The sequence below is a fragment of the Myiozetetes cayanensis genome, unplaced genomic scaffold (assembly GCF_022539395.1).
Source record: "Myiozetetes cayanensis isolate MyiCay16 unplaced genomic scaffold, myiCay2020 scf12, whole genome shotgun sequence".
In the NCBI taxonomy this organism is placed as follows: Eukaryota; Metazoa; Chordata; class Aves; order Passeriformes; family Tyrannidae; genus Myiozetetes; species Myiozetetes cayanensis.
Genome location: NW_026086826.1, coordinates 26,408,535 through 26,426,275, shown reverse-complemented (window position 1 = coordinate 26,426,275; position 17,741 = coordinate 26,408,535). Strand labels below are relative to the sequence as shown.

The 17,741-nt window shown below is 41.3% G+C and overlaps 1 protein-coding gene across 1 annotated transcript in view; it reads left to right on the top strand.

Moving 5' to 3' along the window:
- Positions 1-17,741, top strand: part of XPR1 (xenotropic and polytropic retrovirus receptor 1) — a 113,655-nt gene that overhangs the window by 56,036 nt on the left and 39,878 nt on the right. The window contains exon 3 of the mRNA XM_050306725.1: positions 14,968-15,069. Within this exon, the coding sequence (XP_050162682.1) occupies positions 14,968-15,069 (102 nt within the window). The remainder of the gene's footprint in view (positions 1-14,967; positions 15,070-17,741) is intronic.

The following is a 17,741-nucleotide window of genomic DNA, read 5'->3' as shown; positions in this document are numbered from 1 at the left end:
TGCTTCTTGTGTTGAATATGCTGAAGGACCAATCCCCAAACCCCATATGCTTAACCCCCAAATCTGTTGAGGTTGGTTCTTTGTGGCTTACTGGTATAGACCAGTATGGCTGTAACAAAACTTCATTTCTTCATGACTTTTAGGTGATGCTTTTTTCACTCCCCTGTCTTCTGCTGTTGAAGAGGAGCTGATTCCAACCTCTGAAATATTTACCAAAATAAAAAACTTCTGGTGAGGGAAAAAAATAATGTTGCCTTTAAGGCCACCCTCACCCTACTTGTAGTTAGTAGTTTAATTTACCTAAAGCTTAAATTAAAAGTCCTTGCAGGACATAAAATCAGGACAACAACCACTTCTACCACTGCATGAATGAAACAGCACAGAATAACCTTGCAGTTCACGGTGGATTTTTTTAGACAGTGCAAATGGATTTCCCCGTAAACACCTTGAAGTGTTGCCTTTCACCAAAATTCTGTCTGAATTTAACTCCTAATTGATAATAGCTCATTTACTTTCTCGGAGCAGGATGGTGACAGCCTCCTGGGCCCCCCTCGCTGGGAGATTTGCATTCCATCTGCTCCGACTGTTGATTAGCAGCACGCCGGCTACATGAGCAGTGCTTCTGGATGCTGCGGTCATCTGTTGCAATAGAATTCTTCTGTGAGGACACAACCACAAAGCTAAAAGCGTGGTTAGGGGAGTAGTTTAACCATTTTGGAGTTTGCTCTTATGGGGGGTTTGTGCATTCTTGATTCCAGATTTCCTGGAGCACAGCAAAAGCTTTCAAACGCTTAGTGGACAAAGCTCTGAGCTCCTCCCTGCTTGATGCTGCTGCTGCTGTTGAGAGTGTTTTCTTTCTGTTCTAGTTGTATCACCTGTACTTTAAATAAGGATCAACCTTTAATTTAACAGGTTTTGCAAAGAAGAGGGTTTCAAGTCAACCGTAGCTTCAAAGTAGGCAGTATCTTCTTAACTGCTGCTTGGCGAAGTTACTGTGTACAGCACACAGGTTTCTTTGGGAAGATATCCATAGATTATATATTCAGGTTTATTGAAAATACTATTCTGTCCATTTGCACAGCTGATTCTGCAACTGGGACTTAAATTCAGGCTTTTTGCCACTACCACGAAAAGGGGTAAAATAGAATTAAATGTGGTGACTGTAACGTGTTCTTTGAAATATAAATAAGAGGTGACTTAGGAAGTGGGACCATTGAGTTTTTTACCCTCAGCATACTTCGAGTTTGTGTTTAAATGCAAAACCTTTCTGTTGGCAGTTTACTTCTGCAGTTTGTTTATTCCCTTCCCACCAGGTTTTGTTCGGGAAGCAATAGAAATTACTGAATGGTTCCTTTTGCCTTTTTATTTACCAAGTGCCAGCAGTGCTGTGCATTGAGTCTGAGGGAAATGGGGGGGGTGGGGGGGTGGGAATCACATGCCTCTCATCTTTCTTCCTATTTGGGGTGTAAAACTCCTTTTCAAAAGGATTCATTCCAGTTCCAGTCTGGCAGGGATGCTCCAAGAGGAGATACCCGTGTGGTTTCTGGCTAGGGGCTTTTGCTGTGTGAAATCAAAGTGATTAGCTTGGAAGACAAACAAACAAGTACAGTCCTAGTCTCTACTGCATTTTAATCTTAAACTAAAATTACCTCTGGAACACAGTAGATCTGTTGAGGAGTTGAAGTGGGCACAGACTTTCAAATCAATCCCTTTGAAAGACCATCTTCTCTCCCCTTGAAGGAAGGACGTTTGGTAGTCTGAGGAATGCTACTTTTACTTAACTTGGCTTTAAACAAGCCCTTCAAGCCCAGGATTGAAAGGAAAGGAGGGCAAGGGATGCTCCCTGAAAGTGTGTTTATAAGAAAACAACTCCAAACTTGTGGGGACCTGCACTGGAGTAGTTCTGATTATCTTAGATTTACCGCAGTGTCTCCGGGCATGCTTCAATCCATGTTTTTTAATTAATATAGCAGGGTAGGGCTCAGCTGGGTGGCTGTGCACTGTGTGAGCAAGGAGGAATATAACCTTGGCTGGGCTTTGTAATGTTGTGGTGAGGATCCTACGACATCTGTTGCTGTAACAATGTAATAATGTAAGAATTAAAGCAGAAGAATTACTGCCTTGAGTGGAGAAGCAGCTACCTTAGTGTTCATTTGCTGGTGTTTTAGCTAGACTTATGTAATTTAAAAGAGAAATATTTTTTTTTAATTCTGCAAAACATTTAGGAAGATGCTGCTATAAACATTTATGAGAATTAACAATCTCTTCTGCTCCTGACTGTGGTCTGACTGTAAGGGTGCCCTGGTAAAATCTTACACAGAGCCACTCCCAAGCCTTGTGTCGTTTCTCTGAGATACCTGAAAACCATATTTTTCTTCATCTGATAATTGCTTGCTTATTATTTTCTTGCTATTTGCTCTTATTAGCTAGTAAAATAAAAAAGGAAAAATGAATTTGAGTAGTGGTGGCTCCCTGGAGGGAAATTAAGCCATTGATAGCACATTTGAACTAGGTTTGTCTTTGTACCCTGCATTCACTCTACTCCATATGGGTAACCTGTTGTTAGTTCTGCATCATTTGTTTTGTCTTTCTGGTTGCTCTTAATATTAATTGGAGTCTTCCCCAAGACACAGTTCTGTTAATCTTCCTTTTGTCATTTCCCTCCTTCCCCACCCCCACTATCCCCAATGAATATGCTCTCCTGTGTCTGGAAAGAGCTTTAAAAGTACCATTGTTGTTGTTTTTTAATGGCGATGGCCCGTTTATTCACCTGTTGTTGTTTTTTTTTACCACCAGTATTTGTGTTTTCATTTGTTTGCTCAACCTCTGAATTTTGTATGTGCTGTAATTGATTATAAGGATGCAAATAGTTTCCTGGAGTGATGGGTATAGGTCGCTTATCAGCTCCAGTTATGCAAAATGTTTTCAATTAGCTGTAATTCCCTTCTCTGCCTCCCCCCAGACAGGCATTGCTGAGCCAGGTCTCTCTGGGAACACCGGTGTGCTGTGCAGGAAGCAGCCTTGTTCCTTCTACATCTCATCCTGTCCCGGGAGCATTAGGATCAGGAAACACACTGCAACTTGTGTTTTTAAAAAGTTAAAATACCCTTAATCACACCACTTCCCTAAAAGTTTTCAGTATCGCTGCTGGCAACTTCAAGGGGGCACTTGCTCCATCTTGACATTCTCACAGTTTTGCCTGTGGCCGATGGAAATAAATGACCTCCTGGACTGCGAAGCTTTCCCTTGAGCTTATCCCTTATTTTGCAAAACCATAGCAGAAAGTAAAGTGTTATTTATAATACTGGTAGCTACCAAAGCTTTGTTCTCAGACAACTGCAAGAGAAGTGTAGGGAACAGAACAAAGAACTCTATGTTACCTTTGTTGATCTCACCAAGGCTTTTGATACTGTGAGCAGAAAAGGTCTGTGGCAGATTTTGGAACGTTTAGGATGTCCTCCCAAGTTCCTCAAAATTATCATCTCACTTTACGAGGACCAGCGCGGTCAAGTCAGATATGGCAATGCACTTTCTGAGCCCTTTCCAATAACCAGTGGTGTGAAGCAAGGCTGCGTTCTTGCACCAACTTTATTTATAGTCTTCTTCAGCATGATGTTCCAAAGGGCCACAGCAGACCTCGATGAAGACAACGGTATCTACATCCGATATGGTACCGATGGGAGCCAATTCAACCTAAGGCGACTGAAGGCCCACACTAAGACCTTAAATCATCTTGTCCGTGAGCTGCTTTACACTGATGATATCGCCCTCGTCGCCCATACAGAAGTAGCTCTGCAGCGTTTAACATCCTGCTTTGCAGAGGCTGCTGAGCTTTTTGGGCTGGAAGTCAGCTTGAAGAAGACAGAAGTTTTATATCAGCCTGCACCTCAGGAAGTCTCCCATCATCCCCATATCACCATTGGTGAAACAGAGCTTAAATCAGTTCAGCAATTTAATTACCTGGGAAGCATCTTCTCCTCTATTTCCTATGCAGAAATAGACAACAGGTTAGCAAAGGCATACAGAGCTTTTGGTAAACTCCATAAAAGAGTGTGGCGAAACAAACACCTGAAGAGAAGTACAACGATCAGGGTTTACAGAGCCATTGTACTGTCTACTCTTTTATATGGATCTGAATCATGGGTCATTTACCGGCACCACTTGCGTCTCTTAGAACGCTTCCATCAGCGCTGCCTCCGTACAATCCTAAACATCCACTGGACTGACTATGTGACCAACACATCTGTCCTTGAACAGGCAGCAGTCACAAGCATTGAGGCCATGCTGCTGAGAACACAGCTGGGCAGGGCACGTCTCCAGGATGCAGGACTGCCGCCTCCCTAAGATCGTGCTCTATGGGGAACTTGCCACTGGCTGCCGCAAGAGAGGAGCCCCAAAGAGGAGATACAAGGACTGCCTGGAACAATCCCTCAGCCTTGGCCATATTGATCATCACCATTGGTCTACCCTGGCCTCCAATCGGGAGGCCTGGAGACACACCATCTATAATGCTGCTGCTGCTTTTGAGAACACACGCAGGGTCACTCTCGAGGAGAAAAGACAACTCAGAAAGAATCGCGTCTTGTCAATGTCACCTGGGGAGTCTTTCAGCTGTGCCTTCTGCATTCAGACTTGTCTATCTTGCATTGGCCTTTTTAGCCATCAGCACGTTTTTAGCAAGTGTGGGTAGAGCCCTTCTCAAATGTTCGTTCGTGAAGCCCAGCCATGATGAACTACCAAAGCAAGACGCTTTTTTAGATAAACTGATGTGATGGCTAAATGGGAAATGGCAATTTCTGTGATGCCTTTGCAGAGAACTGTTGCCAGGAACTGACCGAAATGTTCCTGTAAGCACTGAGGTGGTTCTAGCTCTGAGGTTTCCACCTCTATGTCTAGTGGAAGGTGTCCCTGCCCATAGCAGAGGGTTTGGAATGAGATGGTCTTTAAGGTCCCTTTCCAACCCGAACTATTCCATGATGATGTACAATGACAAACAACAACAAGGAGAAAGCAGAGCAGTTTCTTGACAGAAACAGTTTTTGTGTGGAGACTTTATTGAAAAAGTTTGAAGCTATATATATTGAAGCTTATGTAGCACAGGGAAGAGGCTCATGACTTTTGCCTAGTATGGAGAAGATTCCATTGTTCAAAATGGTGCTGAGTGATTTGCCAATGAATTACTGAATTACCTGCAGTAGGATAAAACAACTCTGGGTTTAAATAGCTTCAACCCTCAAAAGAAATACTTTGAAGCCCTCTAAACACTACCTCTGTAGTTGGAGTATACTTTTCTCCCTGTTCTGCCTGAAATATTAACCCTGCTGCTTGTTTTAGACCTGATTTTGGCCCCTAATTCATGTTCCCTACCTGACAGAATCCATCAGGGAACCAAGGAAGTTGAGACTGACCTTTTCCAGTACCTGTTGTTGGGCAGTTGTACCAGAGCGGCTGAGACTGATGGGTGCAGAGACTCAAAGAAATGCTTGAATCCAAAGTGAGGTTTTGTAAAAACTAATTTGATGCCTCTGCTTCTGTGTTACTTATCAATCCAGAAAGGTTGATATGGGTCAGATTTCTGCAACTTTTTAAGGCCTCCCCAGGTTAAAGTGGGCTGTGGGACTGCTGGGCTTGATTCTACAGCACCTGAACAGAGAGCATGGTTTTAATTCTGAAAGATGGCATTTCCTAAACGTCTTGGAGTGTGTACCCTGCTGGTGGCCACATGCAAATCCTGATGAAGAACAGAACTGCTTAGGCTTTATGAGTCTCAGTTTGGGTGAGTCTGATCAGGTGCAGGGGATGGTAGGGCAGCATAGATGATCTGCTTGTCGGCCACATTTGCAGGGATGGCTTTATTGCTGGGAAGATGTTTGATAGTATCTAGGTCTCTTGTTTCAGCATAAATTAGCACTTTTCTTGTAGGACTTGCTTATGCAGGACCTGATTTTTGCCAGCAATTTAAATAGAAAAATAAAAAACATGTATATACAGTGGGGGGAAAAGTGATATTTGGTGGAGGGAGGAAAAGCGTTGGGGAGGAAGCACCGAGAGAAAAAGACTTAGATTCCATCTCAAGATGATTCTGCCCTGCCTTTATCTTGTTTGTCAGATATGTGAGTGACAGGTTAAGTCTGTCATGGCATATATGAATATCATGCATATATGAACTTTTGTTCAACCTTTTTAGTCCTTTTCTGGGGAGATGATTTTCTTTTTACTTTGTAAGTCACTGTCATACCAAATATCACCTTCGCTGTGGGGGTTGTGGACAAGGGGAAATGTACCCAAGGGAATGGAAGCTTGGACCTGTTGCATAGTGAATCACCTGCAGAACACGTGTGGTACAGATAAGACAAATGTTGCTGCAATCGCTTGTGTAATGCCAGGTCACAGTGGATTCTTAGTTTACTTTGTTTCCCAACTTAGTTCTTCTTTTAAGCACTTTGTTTTCACACTAAAATATCTATTTGATGGAGCAACCTGCTCTAGTTGAAGATGTGCCTGCTCTCATTGCTAATGAGCTGGACCAGGTGGACTTAAAATGTCTATTCCAAACCCAAACCATTCTGCAATTCTGTGATTTTTATTTCTATTCAAAATAGCTAAAAGCATACTAAATCGTCTCAAAAATGTTTTAGGATCAGTTGTGCTGGAGTGCACAGCCAGTTTGCCTCCAAGACAGGGATGGCTTTTCCCCATAAGAGAGTTTGAGGAGGGAGGACTGGAGGCACACGAGCTGCTGGAGCATTGGCAGAGGGTGAGGGACTGCTGAGAAAAAGACCAAAGCTTGACCATGTTCAATCTGTTTAACAACTAATTGAGACATTTACTGTGTTCATATCAAGGGTACAGGCATGTGATTCCAACTCCTGTGAGCTGTGTTGGCTTCCCCAATGTCTCATGTCAGCTGAGCTGTGGGGTGATGCCTTTAGTCATCTCTAACTGGATGGACACGAGTCCAGGTGGGTGATTTGATATTCCAGTTAAATCAGTCTAACAGGTAACTGCTACCAGAGGGGGAATCTCCCTCTCACTGCCTCCTCCCTGTGTGCCAGGAACTCTTTCAGAGAACTAAACCACAGGAAAGTAGTTTATTGATCAATTAGGTTTTTAAAGCTTTTTAGTACTGATGCTCAGTCGTTCTCTAAATACCGGATTAACTTCCTGAACTGGTTCACTGGGCTTTGATGAGCAGCAGTACCAGAGCAAGGAAAGGACATCATGTGTGTGTCTGAGAGAGGATCTAAAGGATAGCCAAAACTGCTGCTGAAATCCTCTATCATTCCACCTCCATGCAATTTTCCTAGGAAGGAAAAGCTTTATCTAACAATGTGAGACTTTAAAGTGTGCTTTATCAACGTTCCCTTAACTGTCTGTAATCTTAGTTTTATTTTAATTCCTGTCTTGCTTTTTGTTTATGTCAGATATTCTGATGGATTTTGTGCAGTTTTAATGAGAAGGTAATTGTTATTGCTCAGTAAAATTCCGGAAATAAAACTACTGAAACTGGAGGCTCAATAAAAGGAGCATAAATAGTCACTTTATTACAAAGCTTCATCTTCTGACAGAAACCTTTTTTTCTTGATTAAAATATTCACAGTATCAGATTTACATCTTTCCTGATAAATACGAGTGCACATTAAGAAAGATTAGAAAGTTTCCTCCTATTTCTCTTTCTATGCCACGAAATATGACCTTCATTCAGGAAATGGGGCAGGGAAAAAGCACTTGTGGGTTTTAGGGTGAGGGATCTCTGCTATATTCAGCACTGGAGTATTTGAATTTCCTTTGATTGCTCCTTGCTGCTGTGTTTCCAGTCCCCGTAGTCTCCCATGAGGTTCCATGGTCTTCTCCCCATGGAAGTCCCCAGTGTTCCATCAGTGCTTCAGGGGCTGGCACAGGTCTAGACAACTGGGGTGATCTTTCCTTCCTTTTTCTGGAACCCACATATATATTTGTTTAAATGTCATTTGGGTAAAAAGTCTAGCTCTAGCATTGATAATCAGCAGAGGGCTTGCTGAATTCATTGAGTTTTGCCAGGCTGAAGGGAAAGGTGGGGAAGGTGAATATGAGGAAAAACTTCAGTTTGAACTCTGAGCCCCTGATTTTCTATCAGCTTCTGGTCTCGGTTTTCCATGCTGCTTGGGGCTTTTGTATTTATCTTCTTGGTTTAAGGACCAAATTGGGCAACTTAGGGAAGTGTCCTTATTTCCATCCATGTGATTTAGCAGAAGGAATGTTTTTCAGATTGTTTTGTAGCTGTATAAAACACAGCTGTGTTAATTTACTTGAGGTCCATTCAGTGAATCTTAAAAGCATGAATGGATACTGCTAAGTTTTTAGTTTGGTGGCCCTACCATTGAAGAGGAGGAAAAACTATCGGCTTAAAGGCTGATGAAGATCTCTCTTGGTAAAGGGAATGGATGGCAGTGCTGAACTTGTCTCCTGTAGCATCTGCCAGAGGTGCACGGGCCAGTTCAGATTCCCTGTCTGTGAGAGGCTGGAGTATCTCTGCTTTGCTTAACCCCCAGTGTGTAATTTCTGACACAGTTTTTTTGTGCAACCATAATTGCTGCTGTCTTGTCTTGTTTTAATGAAATCCAGAACTGGAGGCAGCAGATGAGCAGCTTGAGGAATGTGCAGGTGCGTTGTGTAAGCAAGGAATATCCCGTGTAATCCTGGCAATTCCACAAAGCCGTAGGATCTCTGTTTTCATGGCTGCTTACTTGTCTAAACTGAGCATTCATGGCCTGGACAGGTTTTGGTATGCACCGAGTAACTTAACCCTGGTGCTCTCCATGTCTTCGAGTCTGGTGACAGTCACTGAGAAATTTCATCTGATCTCTTAGTTCCCGATGACTGTCTTTCCCTCACCCTGAAGTGTGTGACAGTATCTTTGGTCAAGCCTATTTGGAAGTATTTGCAAAAACACATATTGATTCTTTACTTCCCCTCTTGAAAATAGAATTTGAAGCTTGTTGTTAACCAGGGAAAGCAGGTATTGAGAGTGCTGTCCCTGTATGACGTCTTCTGGCTGTCAGGACCTGGCTCCAGGTCTGTCATCCTGTATTACCAATATTTTTCTGGTAGATTTTGAAATATTATTAGGCATTTATGCTGCTTCTCTTTCATTTATTTATTTATTTTTCTGTCACAAGTTTCTGCCTAGCTGTCTTTCAGACCTGAAGTTACCATAGAGGACTTGTAATTCTGCTGGGAATATTGATTCTCCTAATGGTGCAGAAGTGAAGCACTGTAAAGTTATTTAAGCATTACGGTCACATATAGCTGACAAAGACTAGTGCCACCTTCCTTACTTGCAAAATGACTTATATGAGTGCTGGATGCTGGTTTAAAGAAGTGACTCTGTGTAAGATCTGTGCAGCTGCCCTGTAGACCACAAAACCTGACACCAGGAGCTCCAAAGCTCACAGCAGCCAGCTGGACAACATCTACCTCTTCATATCTGGCTGCTGCATTGCCTAATTTTTCTGCACCTGAAGTTCATACCAGCATGCTGTCGTTGCTTTGGAATCTGTGTTTATGGAGTCACAAATGTAAATAATTTACAGTAAACCCTTGGTTGGATGTCTGGTTTGTAGGCATGTTGGGGAGGTTGCTTTTTCTTTCCAGCTAAATAAACCATCTACAAGAATCTGGCTGGTTTCCTCGTGAGATTTCATGATACAATCTGAAAAATAGGGAAGCAGAGTTTTTACTGACCTGAGAAATCACAGTTTCTAAAGGTATTTGGAAATACATTCTGGGTTAACTGGTAAAAATAACAAAATTGTGAAGCAAAACCTGAGAGAACTTGAGTTGGCGTCATGCAGCAGTTCTTGCCTCCTTCCCCTGCCCACACATAAATCCTGTGTGTGCAGGTAATACCAACCTTATTTGCTACCTGAATGATCATTTTTTATTGCCAGATTTAGGGGAATAATTTAATGACCAAATCTAATTTGGGCTGAAGCATTCATTAAGTGGAGAGCTGACCAGCTCATCTGTGGGGGTTCAGAAAAGCACAGGTATAGCCTGCTATAAATTTTCTTAACTTTTTCTTTTTTTTTTTTTTTAAGATTAACCAGTGCATGGAGCTTCTTTCCTGCTGATTTTATAGTATTTTAAGCCGAGGTCCACTTTCATCTGATGGAGTAAATTCTGAGAGAGAAACAACCATTATATATACAATTTATAGCTCAGATGTCAAGGTGTAATAGCATGAATGAAAATATTCGTTACTTGCAAGCAGAGTTGGCTTCCTTCCTCTTCCTATAGCAAGAATATATCCTAGGAAGAAATTTCTCTATCTGTATTCAAAGCACTTAAAATTCTGTACGAGGAAACTTTAATTTGCCACAAGATTTGACATGAAGATGCACAGTGAATAATTAATTTATTGGAAGTTTCATTGACTGATTCAATTTGCAGCTGACCCAAGTGCGGCTTTCTGTCCCGAGGAAGGGAGTTACCTCGTGGAAGAACCTTTTCTTCGGAAAAACAACCCAATAAACATGAGGGTGAGGCATTAGGAGTGTAAAAGTAATCTTCGCCCTTGCACTTATGAACTACACAGTTTGATTTTTAGCTGTAAAATCTCACAGTGTAAAAGCCTGGGAAACTACAGTCTTGGTGCTGCAGGACTGTCAAGGGTATTAGAAAATTGCAATGGTTGAGTAGACAGACAAAGCTGATGGGATTTTGGAGACACATACATGTTTTCATTACAGTGACCCACTTTTAAAGATTTTTGAGTGGTAATAGAAGTGGATTTTTCTTTTTTTTTTTCTTTTTTTTTTTTTCCCCCTTAATGTTCAACTGGGCCTAGGTATAAGCGGTTACAGTCTTTACTGACCTGAGAACAAGAAAACTGTCCTTTAAATCTTGTTATTTTTCAGAACACAGTCCTGTTGTTTTAAACCTGTTTGAGCTCTGGGTACAGAGTGTGGAAATCTTAAAAATTTTAATGTATTCAAAATGGTGCTGATGTTAAACTTGTGATCACCTGTTCAGTTTGATTTGATGTGTTTGATGCCAGTGTTAAGTTTCATTTTTTTATTTTATTGACAAAATGGCAGAGCCCTCCTCATAAATGAAATTGCCTCCTCTCTAACTGAAGTGTTGAAATAACATTACTCAGATAAAGCTGTTTTGTGGCAAACAGAAGGTGATTCAGAGAACTACACTTGTGCTGATCTCATAACGAAGTTAATTAATCTTTTTTAATTAAGTACCCTTTAAAATTCAGCATGATAAAGACAAAAGGATTTTAAAAAAAGTATTACTTTTAGAGGGCACTGCTCTAACAAAGAAAACTTTTACTGTGTGTTGTTCTTGCAAGAGAGTGAGTAAGCAGAGCTGCCTTGGGATGGTGATCATTTGTTTATATACTACAGCTGCAGAAAATGAGAAATTAAATGAACAGTTCGAGAGAAGCATTGAGAAATGAGTGCTTGGGACAGTGCAGGAATGTAATTTGAATGTTAATTTTTCAACTTCAGCTTCTATTTTAGGTGTGCCGACATCTCAGCTCTCTGCAAACCAGAAAACATGGGGTAGGGGGAAGTTCATCCCAATTGCTGCTGTTTTGGGCTTTGCAAGTAAAAGCAAGAGCCTTTCAGGCTTCCTGGGTTTTTTATTCAGGACAGGCAATCCATAGGAAGATGAGGTCAGGAAGCTGCAATATTGATCAGACTCTCTTCTTGGCAGCCTTGTCTGTGGCAGCTTCGGGGAGCTGAGGGTAAATGGAGTATTAGGGCTATAGAAAAAGAACAAAAGGAAGGTTACTGCTGGACCTTCTTGGCAGCAATAGCTGGATACCTTTTAAAAACAGGCCCTGTTGTCATGGAGCTTCCGAATCCAAGGCCAGGCTTCTGGCACCGTGATTTTCTCATGGCAAAACACGTTGTCCTGTCCCAGCCTTGGGGGAGAAATAAATAAATAAAGGCAGTAGCCTTGCCCGCACTGGTCTATTATTGTAGCTAAATGACTGAACTGCAGTGGGAACGGCACCAATGGGAAACCTTTTCTTCACAGAGAATCCTGATTTCTTTTTTTTTAAGGCTGGCATCCATCTTGGTCTGCAAAATATCTTTTATAAGTCAGTGTTTGACATTTGGAGAAGGATTTTGAATAGCTGATCTAGAACTTGCTTTTCTCTGAGTCAGCAATGTTTTGAGGTTGAAACAGAGACCTGAATTCCTAATCTTAAGGTTTTTGGAAGGGCTTCCAGTAGCAGTTGGTTTGGGTTTTAAAGCCCATTTTCCTCTTCCAAAGTTCAGGTTATAGTCAAACTGTTCAACACACTTATTTGTCATTTCCTGAAGTGACCAGTAATGTACAAAACAAGATATTTATTGATTTATTTGGCACTGATTGTGTTCGTTTAACACTGTTGCTTTACAGAGCTTTTTGCTGTCTTAAAAGGTGATATTTTGGTTGTGTAGAAATATTCATGCTTGACATTCTGAACAAAAAGTATATTCCGCTCCTGGTGAGATTTGTTTTTTTATTTATTCTTTGACAGCTCTGAGGCTGACTGAAGTTTAAAAACTTGCTTGGTCTTACTATTATTTTGTGGATGTACTGAAACAAGTGATGGCAAAAGAGGCTTGGTGTTTCCGAAGCAGCAAAGCAGCGAGCCTGTGTGCTTTTAATGCTGTGTGACTTATTTTTAAAGGCAGGAAAGAATGGTTCCCCCATGTCAGAAAGCACCTCTCCCTAAGCTTGTCTTCTTGACTTGTGTAAACTCTTTGGGCTGAAGAATTTGCCTCTCAGGTCCATTCTTAAGAGTCAACTGTGGTTTGATACTGCCCGATTACTGTACTTTGAAAAGTTTTAGGCAGCTAGTGAATAAAAATCTCTGCATTTTAAGTATTGCACAGTAAGTTCTATTGCTTCATCTGCCTGTTTGTGCTTTGTCTGTTGTTGGGTCAAGGATTTAGAGCTCTTGAAGGCAAGTTCAGATTGGCCTTACTGGGAGGGCCCTCGAGCAGGATGTCGCAACTACTGTGACTCTGCCCTTCAAGTTCCCAGCCCTGAAGCAGAGTTATTTTCTGTCCTTCTGGTGTTTTAGGTTGCCCTCAAGGAGGGATCCATGGGGAGGCACGATGTGGAGTGGGATTGCCTGGGGTATGTGCATCTTTGATTCTGCAGAGCCAAGGACCTCAAGCAGGGCTGTAATGACACCTTGGGGCTGCCGTGGCTTTTCCTCAGCACAGAGGAGCTTGAGCCCTGTCATTTCAGGGTTTGTTTGCACAAGGGAGGGAGCCCTCATCCTTGGGAGTAGCCACAGATCTGCAACTATAATGACTGGATAATAAAGGAACCCTGGGAGCCAAAACTTGGAGCTTGGAACAGCCTTTGGAGCCCTTGAGAATTCTTCTCTACAAGGTGTTGGAGTTGTAAACAGCAGGCATCTCTGCAGAACTGGTTATTTTCTCTCTGTTTACTCTTTAAAAGCATCATCAAACTCCAGAAGAAGACAGATTTCTTCCCAGGTTACTCCTCTGCTGCACGTTGGTGTTCTGTTCTTTGCTCTTTCTATACCATCCCTTAAAAACCTGACTGAAGTGTATGTAGGTTCATAGTGCTCAATATCAGGGCTGCAAACATAAACCCCAGAAAATGCTAAAAGTTTCTATTTAAATGTTCTCTTGATTAATGCTACTTTTGGGTTGGTTCTACCTAAAAATTAATGCAAAATAAAAAGATTTCTTGGTTATGACAGTCTAGTTTGTGTATCTGCTAGTGAGTGAAGCTTTTCTGCAGTCACTTGTCTTCCCAATTTAATGACATGTATTTCAACAACTATTTGAATGTTTTCATCCCAGGGAAGTGGTGGAATCACCAGCCCTAAAAATGTTAAAAAAATATGTGAATGTGTCACTTGGGAACATGGTTTAGTACATGGCAGTGCTGGGTTAATGGTTGGACCTGATAATTTTAGAGGCCCTTTCCAACCTGATTCTGTGGTTCTATGATCTATTTCTCAACACTATCAAAACCATTATAAAAATTTAATTTTCCTGTTTGTATCATATTTTCAGTCTGAAGATTCAGGGAATGTAACTATGGGGGGTATGAAGAGTCTGCTTCACTTCAGCATGAGGAACATTTGGGTTTTGACAGTACCGAAATTGGTAATTATAGTGTGTCTTCTTTAATATTTTTACTCATTAAACTAATTTCTTAATAATTAGAAAATGCATTCTGTCTCTGAGACTCTGCACTGTATTTTTTATAACAACAAAGTGACCGAATTGCTGCTTTAATTTCAAGTTTTGACTTTGACTATGGAATTGTATGTAGTTCTTCCAAAAGAATTAAAACTATCCCAGAGCAATGGGGAGGAGAACAGTTGAGGATCTGATCATGTTCGCCATAATGTAGACCTCTTCCTTTCAACTTTGCTGATGAGAGAAAGTTTTATTTTCCAGGAGGGAAGCTTTCACACGGTTTTCTGGATACTATCAGGCAGATTTTAGTTTCCAGTGATGATAGGTTTGTGTTTGAAGGATTAGAGTGGTGAGAAGGTGGGAATGTGACTGAAGCCAGTGAGTCCTCCTGAAAGGTCAGATGAAGCCTTCAGTTTAAAAACTTGGTGCTTTCCTTCTAAATACAGTTGTTTTGCCAAGCTGGGGAGGATAATTTTATGGCCAGCTTTGGTCTTCAAACACAAGATGGTTTAGGAAGTGGAAATGGAGCTTGTGAGATCTGGACTAGCATGAGAACTTTGGTTGAGGTGCTTTTACTGCTTATATGAGTGTTTCCCTCTCTGTCTTGATGCAGTTCCTTTTACAGCCAAATATATGTTCCCCCAAGCCCTTTAGACTTGCTTGTTCTTCTTTTTCTGCATGACAAAGATGGTGGATTTACTCTGAAGAACCATTTCCATGGCAGCCACTTCTAAAATTGCTTCTATGTTCTTCTGTTACAACTTCTTTGTTTTTCTGTTCTGTTTTACAGACACAGATGAGGACACGGTGAAAAGGTGTTTTGCCACATTTGAAGAGAAATTCTTCCAAACCTGTGAGAAAGAACTTGCCAAAATCAACATTTTCTATTCAGGTAAGGTGCTTATTTGTGTGTATATGTGGAAAATGCAACAGCAGAAAAAGAGTCTGAAGCTCCCAAGCTTTCAGAATAATCACAGTGGTGATGCAGGTTGACCATTGGGTAATTAGAGGGCTGGTTTATGTGGGAAACTCTCTGGTTTAATTACGTATCTGCAGCGAAAATATGGTATTTGGATGGAGGGAGAATGAATGGCAGGTGATTTCATTGCTTTGCAATAGCATCCTGCTCTTAAAGTGGTATGTTACATATAGGGCACAGTCTTTCAGCTTATCTGTGCTGTGACAGTCTCCTGAGCCTGTTTTAAGCTCCCCAGTTGGTATTTCTGTGCTTCTGCAGGATTAGCTCTCATGGGCTTGCCTGTGTATGGTAGCTTGACCATCTTGATGTGTCCAACAAGTTTTTAAACACTTAAACTTTGCCTAAACTCTTGCAGGTTTCTGGAGTACATCAGCCAGTAGCAATTTGTATATAAAATCCTGTTTGACTAAAAATGTTGTGATGATAAGAGTAGGGATTTCTAAGTGTCATATATGAAGTGCTGTTGTTTGTTGTTTTCCCTGAGAAAGTTTGCTTTCCCACCCTGTGTTTTGAAAATCAAACTTTAAAAGAGGACAGTTGGAAATTCACCCTGTAACATTGCTAGAAAAGGCTTCATACGCTCCAGTTCCACCCACCCTTGCACTTCAGCTGGTTTTGAGCCTCTTTTGATGAGGTTTAAAATGGGTTTTCAACTAGGAAAGCATTTAAATATGGATACAATGATGCATTGGTTTCTATACTTTCTCTTAACACGTTGATTTATTAACTTAGTGCTGTACACAGGATTTGCAGCACAATGTGGCAGCCTTTTCTAGTTCTAATTTTATTCTGATAAGCAAGACAAAGTTGAATTGTGCAAAATATTTTCATAACCACGGGGTGATGACTTTATTGCTGGCTATTTTATTGCCAGCAGACTCTGGCCTGTGGACATGAGAATAGCTGAAAGCATGATGGATGCAGGGCTGAGCATGCAGCTTGCCTCCGCTCAGCTTCCATCTAGGGAAGTGAATCTCTTTGGGCATGGCTGTGCCTGCTGTCCTGGCTCCCTGGAGCAGAGTGAGTGTCAGGACAAGAGGCAGTTTGTAGGTAAAATTGATATGTTTTATTAGGGCAGCTGGGTTTTACACTCTATAGGCATTCTGCATGCAGTTCGCACATACCTAGCTCAGAGCAGTGTTTTGTTTCCCTGGGAGAGCTGCTGTTTCTGTCCCAGATCTGAGGTTTTTATGCTGAGAAACTTGTCTTCCTTTTTGAGTCATATCAGATCCTTTGTGCTGCTAGATAGACTCTGTGGAGGAAGTTCTGTCAATTTAGATGCACAATACAGATTATAATTTTCCCTAATGAGGACCTGCTGGCACACACGCACCCACGTGTACACACCCATTCCAGCGTTGTTTAAAATGGTATTAATAATGTAGGGTAGGGGTTTTTTTCCCCCCCATAGCTGTCATTTCAAAATGTTCTAGGAGAGAATACATGTAATTTGAAAATCTCTTGTGATAAGATTACTTGCAGAAGAGTGACGTGACTTTCATAAAATGGAAACCCATTATTAGGGTTATTAACGTTAAGCTGCAGCAAGAAATGTTTCATCAGTGGTTCCTCTTCTGATCATGTCAGAAATGTCATGTAGGACCATTTTGTAACTCCAGGCATGTGTTGGCTTGGGTTATGACCTAGTACATCCTATTTATTATAGGCTTATTGTATGGCTTATTATATGCCTGTCTTTACAGCTATAAATATTGTTCATTTTCAAGAAAGCCAAAATTTTTGTTGATCTCTGCTTCATTTCCTCATCATCTTTCTCTGTGCTGAGGGATCCCTAGTGAGCATCACCTGGGATTGCCACAGCATAAACAATCTCATCCTCTTGGAATGGGGTGCTCTTGAACCCCAGCTCCTCCATGGAGCACTTGGGGCTGGAATGCCAGCTGCAAAATTCCTTTGCCTTTCCCTGTGTGCTCAACTTGTCAGCTCCCACCAAACATCGCCTTAATTCCCCAGACCATTACCCCAGCTCAGTAGAAAGGAAAACCATCAAATCTGATTTAGTTAATGGCAAACAATTTGTGATTATTTGAACTATGCTCAAGAAGATCTACCCTTAACTGAAAGAAAAAAGAATGGCTGTACAGTTTTCAGTGGTTCCAGAAGAGGAATGCCTGTTCAAGTGCTGAAGTTTTATTTGTGGCCAATTTTGATTTGGGTTTGGGATTTTCTAGATGACAGGTTTGCTATATTTTAAATTAGCATCATCAGGATCTGGCTAAACAGTAGGCAGTAAAATTTTTGTGGTTAATTTAGGAATGGTTTTACTATTTGTAGAAAACCATGGCTTTAACTTAGTAAGCAAAATACGAGCATAATATGCACAAGTAGGGAAGGGAAGGAGTCCTAAAAGCACCTGCCTAAAATGCCCTGAGCTGGGGACCTGTTTGATTAACTCCTGTCTGGTGAAACAGGTTTTGATCACAACCATGACCATCTGAACTGGAATTTAGGGGGAGATTTTACTGGTTCCTTGGTGTAATAGTTTTTTCCCGTCATACTTGTGTGTGAACTTTTGTTTAAACTTGGAAAATGGAGTCAAAATCAACCTCTTTTAGATAGGATCT